Raw genomic sequence first — 10,238 nt, forward strand, 5'->3', positions numbered from 1 at the left:
CTGATTTAGATGTGCAGGACAAAACAATGTTAGCTTATAACCTGTTGTTACAAAATAGCATAACATTATAGAGTGTGGTCATTACGTTCAACGCCACATTCGTTTACAATAAAACCTAGTGTAAGTCAACTTTGCCAAAGGCCCACCATCAGAAAATGATCTAGAGGGGCCTCCTCATAAAAAAAAATTTAGTTCTTCTCTGGATATTACTCCTATGGGATGTATAGGACCTTTATGTCGGGATATATCCATATGAAGTACAATTCGTGTCGCTTCCATCTCCAAAGTTGTCTGGCACCATGATTGAAATATTGTATCTTATTTGGCTACAAATGGGGCTTTTTTAAACAAATAGCAGAAAATACGAAGACAAGGATGCTAGCTTCGTATTAGTTGACGACATAGCCGCAACGATTTCGACGTTATTGAACGTCTTAAAAAATCTTCTCTGGTCTTTAACTGAATTGTATACTACGTGACTACTGGCATATTAGGGTCACCCATTGCGATCTATCAATAAATGTAGCCTCCCGGGGATAGTGATAGTCTCTGTTAGCATCTATTGCATCATTGTCAAAACTTTCTTAGAAAAGAACTCACACAGATATGTTGCCGGAGTATATCTGTACATGCAATAAATTATTGCTGAATGACCGTAAAAAATAGCTGTACAATTCGAGCTCGTTCAAAATGTGAGGTTGGAGATTAAGAAACCACTTGTCCTTTGCCTGTTTTTTATGATCATTTATATCATACATTTTTTCTTAGTACGTAAATCTTAGTGGTAATTTTCAGAGTACTTTTTTCCGACGTCGTTGACGCATTGGTTAATTTATTTACTTCTTTTAAAAGCTATGACCTCATATGGACAGACTGTTATGGTCAGTCCAACGCAATGAGTCTTCAAGCACGGCTTCACACCTTCAGTTGGTACCTTGAATGTGTAGTGTTGAAATAAACTTGTGAATAGGAGAAACAGCTCCTTTTTAGCCAATGCTTCCCCCATACAGACTCGGCGTCCAGCTGAAAAGGGCATGAAACTATCTAATTTAGACAGCGTGGCTCCGTCCGTGTCCAGAAATCGTTCTGAAGGTAAAATACATAGAGAATTAACGTTCGAATCAGCGATTATGAAAATATTTGGTTTGTACATGACCATAAAAATGGCACTGAATTATTGTCAATATATGCGAATGGCGTTAAAAGCGTGAATCGCAAGACTTGTTTTGTCAAATAGTGTTCACATTCACTGCTCCAAATACTATGAACGAGTAAGAACGAACCAATATTTGAATGTCAAATTCAAGTTGTGTGGTCTTTTTGCTCTCAATGATATATCGGTGGGTGTGTACGTCAAAGGTATATTGCAATTATACGAATATTTTTTGGAAAGAGTGTGTATTTTTGTGGTATAAGAAAACATTAGAAAATATTTAAATCAATGCGATTTGAGTTCTGCTTTACCTGGACGAAACTTTTCTGGTTCTTCCCAATGTTTCTCATCCATATGGACATTCCACAGGTTACACCAAATCCATGTGTCCTTCGGTATTGCGTACCCAGCTATTTATATTAAATAGGACACAGTTCCCCTTAGTACTTTATTCAAAGAGATATTTTATGAGTCAAATTATAATGACATTCTAAAAAAGGGTAGATTATTTGTGAAAGGAAACAATTTCATGCAATTGCAGATGGAATTAACTATTTAAATATGTCAATTGAAATTGGTGTGATTACATCAGTAAAGTGGTGTAATAGTATTGATAGCAGTATTATGGTTTAGATATGACATAATACAAATTTGAGCCAATTTACATTATATTAAATTCGGCTTTCATTTTTAGGCTTACATCCATCGATCTTAAATCAGATTATGTAATTGATTCATGTACAATTGTACGACATGAGAACAGCTACTAGAAGACATTTCTTTAAATGCGATCTGAAAAACGCCGTACAAAAGACACTTTATACACATAGAGATTCAGATACAGAATGGCAGAAATGCTTGATTTTGATGAATTGTTTGTAGTAAAATGGCCGACTTTCGGCCATCGTAAATGTGAACACGAAACAAAAGCTGTATATTTGTGTGCGTTTTTTTTTATTTGTTAAAATATATTGTTAAAACAATATTCATTTAGTCGGCAGCTATGACAGGCATAATGGTGCAACTGCTCTGAAAAAAAATCTGTCCTCATCTTGCTATCAAACAACAATATTATATATTTTGTTAATATTGTATATTTAATCACAATGTAATTGAAGCTTTTCTGGACGTATTCTAATTATTATTTTACTCAGTATAGATCGCCTGTAAGTTGTCAATACCAAAATGCCACTTAGTTTGTGGGCATGCGCAGTATGTGAAATAACCTTTTGTCACACATTGCAAGCCAGAATAGAAACATATATGACTCGCAACGAAGTAATCATGTACATGTGACTCGGATCAATTGAATGATTTCTACGCGTTCATCAACGCAAGGTTATTTTCATTACGTAAAAGTATCTACAATCAGAATTGTTTGAATATATTACTGCATGTCAACTTCTTCAGATTAGTTTAGATACAAATGCTACATACTTATTTGTTACATAAGTATTTACCGGGCAATACATACTAAGCATTGCTTGTTCCCTGGAACATGAATTGTAAAATGTTCTATATATTCGCACATATATAGCGCATATACAACACGTACCTACAAATGTATCCACAGTAGTAGTATGAGGTAAGGCAAACGGAAGAGTTGGTCTTACACGCATGACCTCGTGTATAACGGCTTCGCAATACGGTAGTTTTCCCTTATCAGACAACATTGGCAGACGACCATCACCAATGACGTCATCAATTTCTCTCTGTATCTTGGACTGCACATCCGGGTAGTATGTTAGGTAAGCAATGGCCCAATCTAACGTGTTGACCGAGGTTTCTAGCCCCGCTAGAAAAAATACATATTGATCAAGGTCACTAAACCAAGCCTTTTTAATACACCACATTGTAAAGCTTATAGTATCGCTTGCATTACAAGATGAGTCATTTTTGAGTAAACACGTCACTCTACCTAAAATCCATAATAGCTGGGTTAGTCGGAATAGTTTGAATGAATGAAAACTAATGGTCACATTATCTAACTAATGAATTGCAGTTTAAATCAGCTCCTAATTGTTTGACATGTTATGTATAAAAGTATACTTGATAGTAGGTAGAACATACGTCTTTTTTTTCATTTTCTTTTTTTTTCTTTTACAAAATCAGATATTGCAATCACATATATCGTAGGACCATTGGGACTTTTAGTGTAAAAGTGTTCTGTGTTGTAATCTTTGTATATAGCCTAGTTATTTATGTCGACATTACTATCAGACGCACCTGCAATCATGTCAGACACACTCTGGCGTAGATTGACGTCTGAAAGTTGCTTCGCCTGGTCTTCTCCAGCCAACTCTGCTTCATGCTGAATTGATAAGAGGTCATCGATGAGACTTTTCACTTCCTTGTTACCTGGGTATAGTGTAACAGTAAGCAAATTGGTGTGCAAATTGTTTGTAGTAGAATACTTTAGTAATACTATTTCTGGACACGCTAGCCACCTCATCGACTACAAACATATTCTGAAATTCAGAATGCTATGATGAAATTGTTTGCACGTATCTGTTGATCGACTTATTTAGCTGATTACTAGCGAATGGCTGTGTTATATCTGTCATCGTTTAGGCCCATGTGAGGTCCTGGACGGAACTCGACTCAGTAATTTGGAACTAATTACGATATAACCGTCGCTATCCGGACTACTATTTCTGACAGTTGGTATTCGCAGTTACTAATATAGTGAACGATTAATCAAAAGATATGTCGTATTCAGTACTTAGTGTGATTGGCTGTATGATTGAAGGTTGGTTAAGATTTTGAAATTGAATAAAGTTGTTTTAGTTGGTCTTGGCGAGTACACGAGGAGAGACGCAGTCTTAGGCAGTCTAAGGGCAGTCTGGGTCAGCCTTGTGATAGTCTTGGGGACTTTTCCCCAGGGCGCTGTGTCTTATAGAGTACTCGACTGACTGACTGAAGACGAGAGTTGAAACGTATTTTGTTGTGTGTGTCTTATTTGACTGTAAAGCTTAAGTGACTTTCCTGATCCCGTACCTCAAGGGGACGCGATAGAGAGACAGAGACGAGATCCCCCCCCCGCACGTGTGGAGAACCCCAGGGAGAAGAAATTCACCCTCATAATGCTAACGAGCACGCAGTTTGGGGGAAATACAGACAGAAGAAACAGATTGAACACACTGGCTAACGAAGAAATTGGTCAAATAATTACTAGTGACTGGAACACTGAGAATTATGAACTAACCATTGGGGATGTGCAATATAGTGTAATGTAATATAATGGAACACAAAATGTTAGCAAGCCATACTTTCTCACCAATGTCACATTCACCCAGTGCATTCATTAAACCAAAAATATAATTAGCAAAAATATAATTAGCAAGTGTTACTTTTTCCAAGCTTGTCTTTATGTTCATCAATCTGATGTTGAATTATGTTTAACCATTCTTTCAGATATTTCTTCACTGCAATGTGTCCGGGAGTGGGTATATAACGAAACAGTGGAACAAAGTCAGCTGCTAGTCCATTCCCAAATGATGTATTCACATTTTTTATGACTTCCATAAACTTAAGAAGGTCGGGGTCTTCATATTCATATCTGTCATCAAACATACGTTGAGTAATGAAATTATAACACACATTTAGAGTACTACTTATTTTGCGTTCAAAGTTTCAACCTAGGGTCTGATTAGATAAATGGTTTGTGAAAACCTATGTTGCCACAGTATTGCCAGTGTTCGAGGACATACATTATATGTTTGTATCACTGTGTTTTAGCGGGTTTACGAAAGTGAAGAGAACGAACGATGAGAGGTCTGTTGGTCACAGCGTCGACTTACTTTTTTCCAAAACACATAGAAGCAATGATATTACCCACAAGTAAGTACATTAATGGTTTCGGAAGAAATGGTTTTCCATTATTTTTATCGACAGCTCTCTGGAAACTAGGAAAAGCATCAAATCGTATAAGATTTTCTAACTTTTCCCCAGTGGCATAATTTCTATAATAAAAACAAGCAATACATCGCACAAGTTCCGTTATAAACTTAGAATATATAGTTTTGTTTATAGTAATATAGTTGGAACATAAACATGATAGAGATATGGTTGGATAAGATTTATTAACATTATAATGATTGACATCCTGTATCTGATCATCAAACGAGTAATTGTTCATGTTGAGATATATTGATCAGATCTTGTCACCAATACATCAGTATTTAAACAAATCAGTTAAAGCATGTCAGAAATATGGCACTAGAACCGCATTCAATAAAAAAATGGCCGTCAGCCAGAAATGCTTGATTTTTATGATATTTCAGCACAAAAATGGCTTTCTGGCCATCTTGAATCAGATCATGAAACAAATTGATGTGCATATGTATAATTTTAGGTTTGATGCATGTGTGAAACTTGAATAATGGAATAATGGAATAATAATCTGATTGGTCCACACTAGGTGAGTAAGCCAATATCTCAAGATATTGGTGGTTTTAGAATTTATTTTGACTCAAACGCCTGTTGTTATTATGTTTCAAATGCAATCCCAAAACGTAAAGATTGCGATATATCAGTATTTTTAATTGTAATGGGGTAAACAGTAATCTGTGTTTATGCACAGCGAAAATGGTCAGAACGCTCTATGTGTCTTTATGCCTGCTCACAAATTGCGACCCCTGTGTTAATTTTAGTCTTTGGAAAGTGTGAAATGGATATATGGAATAAACTGGATATCACATTCGTGACCCTACTATATCAGATTCAATAAAATCGTGTATCTGGTTATGTACATTACCTCGACCAATTGACTGTTCTGATGGTCAGTGTTGTCTTTTGAGGCCAGGCCTCAGCTTACCAGTTTGTACTGAACCATGAATACTACAAATTGAAATTACCACACACGTTTTATAAATCTAATATCGTGGGTTGCCGATGACCATATCAGTTGGCCATTGAATAATGTGCCGCAATATATTTGGGTGATTTTAGCCGAGGGTGAATCAAAACACCACTAGTCGCATACATATGATAAGTAATATACTGTCAATAATGTGAGCAAGGTTCAACGTATGTAAATGCAAACATTGAAGGATACAAATTATATAAACTCACCTAATGGCTTGATGACCTATCTTTCGCTGCAGTTTCCACTTAGCATTGAAGTTACCAAATGTAATGTTTTGACTCCCTTCCGACATTAGACTTGATACTGCAATATTGTCAAGGTAATTTCAAATTAACCAAAACATTTCGAATTTCGCCGTTACCGTGTATGTTCTGGTGTGAAAACGTTTCAATATTATCTGCGCAGGAAGGGGGAGGATGATTTCGCCGCTTAAACACTCATTAGCACGTCAGAAAGCCGGAAACCTGGAAAATAGGCAAATAAATGCGCGAGCAAGAAATCTACCCACTATTTTTCACTCGACTGATCACGCTATAACTCACAATTCGTCTATTATCCAATTATGGATCAACGATTTGAAAATTCATACAGCGTCTTTTCTTTATTAGAGCCGAAACTCGGTATTTTTTATTAGAGCCGAAACACGGTTATTTTTATTAGCGCCGAAACTCGGTTCAGTCGAGAATTACGCCTTCGCTGTTATTACGAGACTGTTGAACGGTATTTATAATTGACGTGACTGGCGTAAATTATGTCTACCAATCCTGTGCAGTTTTGGAATTGAAATCGAAATCGCCAAAAATCATGTTCTCTGTTACAATGCTTTTAGAAAAGCCGTTTACATATTCATAACAAATATTGTTTTAATCATATCCATTTCAGACCACATGGATTGGCTTGTCATATCGTTCATACGGACACCTACCATTGGGCGTTGTCAGGAATCCCACGGGTGACGCTTGTATGGGAGCATTATAAAGCTTATCTTCATATTTCTATCAACAGGCATGGTTTCTAAAACAATATTCGTGTCGCTTTTAGCAAGTGTGTGTGTGGTATATAGGCAGCTGACAGTGTATGGCACCACGTGTAATAATATAATTCGTAAAACGTTATCACCTACTAAAAATAAACCAGTAAAACATTTAATCACGATGTGGAGGTGCTAAGATCACTTTTGTATTTTTATTCAATGTTTTTTTCGGTGTATTAAATCATTTTTCTATCATAAAAGGTGTTTTGAGTCATGTGATGTATCAATTTGGATTTATAAAAAGACATGCTACTTTAGATAGAGAGACTTAGATAGTCTCAGGGAAACATACACATATACACCGGACCTGGTCCACTTGTTTTCTCTCTTGAGCTTGGTCATTTGGCCAACGCCCAGATACAACTTTTGTACTTTAGGATTCGTTTTACCGATGTCACCATCCGAATAAAGATAAACGGTTCATACCACACTACGTTACAGACTAAATTGTCTTTTTATAGGCTATAATAACAACCCATTGCGTCCATGATTTATTGGAACATGGCGGATTTTGTGTTCAAAAGAAAACAATTTGCGGGCTCGGGTCAGCGCTGAAGAATGAGTGGTTGTATTAAAATTTAACTTGATCACAGTTGTGAATGTCTCATATGAGCACACACCACAAAACAACAACAGTGAACATTATTTGCCTATCTGTACTGGTGACTACGCGTCAGGAATGGAGGGGGGGCTGTGACATGGTTAGTGAATATCTACGCGTGGATGATACTCGTGTAGCCAATTCTCAACAATGTAGTTAAGTGATTTATTGAAAAAAAACTAAAAATTCAAAAAATCAGTGACAATGAAAGAATTACCTTAATGTTTTATCACAGACAAACGCTTTGCTGATTTGTTGCGTTTAATTAAAGCCATTAATGCAATTCAAATCACTGACTTACATGAATAAAAGTATGGTCTCCCAGCAAAATCATTCTGTTTCTTCACCAATGCTTCTTTAATAACATCTAAGGAGTTGAGTACAATCACAGGCTGACTGCCAATCTTGATTGTAAATACATCTCCATATTTCTTGCCATATCTCGTCAGAGTTAGGTGGGGATCGTTCATCAAATCTAATAAATGTAAATGAGTACATATCTGTATCCCCTTGACCTTTCAACTCATGACGTCAAATCATGATAAACCAACTACATCACGTCATATGTGACGTACAAGAACATTCTCATGTCAGCCCAGGGTGCTATGCTCACTTGGGATATACTCACCCATTATAGAGCCAATAAATGGATATCCCATTGGTCCAGGTGGAAACCCAGATGGTTTACGTAAACTGAACAATCCATATGTTATGATAAACACCAACAACAGTAACATAACATTAGTTGGAGTGTTAAGAATATCAAAGATATGATGCAGGTTATAAGTAATCATGATTCCATTTAAATCTGAAAACAAAAATAAATATTATATTGTATACAAATATCTGATGAATGTTACTTCTTTGTATTCGAAAAAATAAAAACAAATTCAGTTATTTGTTCATCCTTGGTAGAGAGATGGGCACCATGGTATCCATAACAGAACAAGATTACCGAGGACTTTCAACTTAAACATTAGTTAAAACACAAGCTTTCAGTTGAGAGAGCCCTGCATTATTTGGATTAATATTACCAAAAAACAGTGAATACATAGTTTTAGTGAGACTCGGAGATCATCGCGTAAGCTTTACCTTGCTTCTCCAGCCACTAAAACTGTATGTCCACCTCTGTTAGGATGAACATTTATATAATGTTTATTTTATGACTAGCGAAGGTGAAGCGTAGTACAATACAGTCGACGTGGGACAACACGCCATAACACCAACATCTTAACTTTTTTATACATACTATACTACAATACATACTAATACAAGATAAAAGACCTAATGCAATCGTGTATAATACTTACATTTCGACAGACCAAATTCATGGAATGATTACCGTTTTACGTTGGCTGTACTGCTCGCAATTGAGGTGCGCAGTTTCAATCGCGCACCAATTATACTAAACTGACCTTGCTGATATTGTATGTGACAGATTTAATTCTTTGCAGCTCAGTGCGTTTGATTGCTATTTACAAAGTGCTGTCACATTTGAAAAGAAAATATATTCATAGATTACAAATAGAACTCAACTGTACACACAACTATCGCAGTGAGAATGGCGTAAATTTAAATGTAGTGAGGTTATGAAGAAACAAAAAAATGCGAGTTGACCTTCTTCTCTCAGTAGACATTATGCCCATTGTAGTTGACTTTCTTTGTACGCGTCTAATGTTAAGATGGTCGTTACTGGGCTGCTGGTGCTTGGACAGAACATTCATGTCGTCAAATGGCATTGTTAAACGTTTTAGTAGTGGCGTACGTGAGATCGTATAACATCGATCTAGTAAGCACTTATCTATTCACCACTCAAGTAGAGTAAACACAGTTTCCATAGTGTATTTCAAAGTTAAACGCAATTGGTTTTTCTAGATACAAATCACGACACACAGACCTCATCCCGTTGACGAATAGCTTAAATCATTTCAACGACTAAAATTGTGTAAGATTTTGTCATCATCATTGTCCACATTCTTTTGTAATAAGAACCCTCATTTACTGTATATGGTGTTAACCCGATTACAATATGATGTGTTGTAGGTGTATATCTATATTTTTAACTTTCATAAGTTTAATTTAATTGGTGGTAAATTTTTATCGTTTTTTTAAGATTACGTACATCTTAAAACGATATTTCAACGACATCTCTTCTGATTAACAACTCACATACCTCTCGTTATAGTTTGCCTGGTGACATAGCGGATCGGAAACATGACACAAACAAACTCAAATAAAATAGCAGCTTTCATCGACGTAAGCGATGAACACGATGCAGAAAAACGCGATGCTCGTGAAAATATGCCAACAAAAATAAATTATATGAAGATAGTTCTACATATTTGGAACACAAAGCATACATGTGTAATGTGAAGTGACTGTGTTTCGCAAAATGTCGATGCAGCGGGACTGTGGACTGAGGCTAATGTTGATGTGGTTTTTATTTCCAAATTACGATGCCAATCCATGCCAAAGTGTCAAATACTGACCAGTTAATGTATGAAAATTTATAATTTCGAGAAGACCTTCGCTACTGAAAATCATCTACCATAGACTGGTTTGCCTTTTTTTCTCAACTTGCAAA

General features: G+C 36.1%; 1 protein-coding gene across 1 annotated transcript; it reads right to left on the bottom strand.

Moving 5' to 3' along the window:
• Positions 1 to 618: 618 nt before the first annotated feature.
• Positions 619 to 9,393, bottom strand: LOC144363063 (cytochrome P450 1A5-like). The gene is made up of 10 exons (XM_085490791.1): positions 9,348 to 9,393; positions 8,283 to 8,462; positions 7,952 to 8,129; positions 6,227 to 6,316; positions 4,954 to 5,115; positions 4,504 to 4,712; positions 3,380 to 3,511; positions 2,709 to 2,948; positions 1,465 to 1,563; positions 619 to 1,086 (listed from the first exon to the last, which is right to left on the bottom strand). The coding sequence occupies exons 1-10, from the start codon at positions 9,391 to 9,393 to the stop codon at positions 833 to 835; spliced, it is 1,590 nt and encodes a 529-aa protein (XP_085346917.1). The 3' UTR covers positions 619 to 832.
• Positions 9,394 to 10,238: the final 845 nt, after the last annotated feature.

The sequence above is a fragment of the Saccoglossus kowalevskii genome, chromosome 15, assembly GCF_978046115.1.
Source record: "Saccoglossus kowalevskii chromosome 15, keSacKowa6.1, whole genome shotgun sequence".
In the NCBI taxonomy this organism is placed as follows: Eukaryota; Metazoa; Hemichordata; class Enteropneusta; family Harrimaniidae; genus Saccoglossus; species Saccoglossus kowalevskii.

What these genes read in the sequence shown, in the direction of transcription:
- LOC144363063 (XM_085490791.1), bottom strand. Translation starts at nt 9,393, where the DNA reads ATGCCATTTGACGACATGAATGTTCTGTCCAAGCACCAGCAGCCCA. An exon ending in ATAGGTCATCAAGCCATTAG is followed by an intron (nt 5,116 to 6,226) that starts GTGAGTTTATAT and finishes TTTTTATTATAG; the next exon opens with AAATTATGCCACTGGGGAAA. An exon ending in TGTGTCTGACATGATTGCAG is followed by an intron (nt 2,949 to 3,379) that starts GTGCGTCTGATA and finishes TATTTTTTCTAG; the next exon opens with CGGGGCTAGAAACCTCGGTC.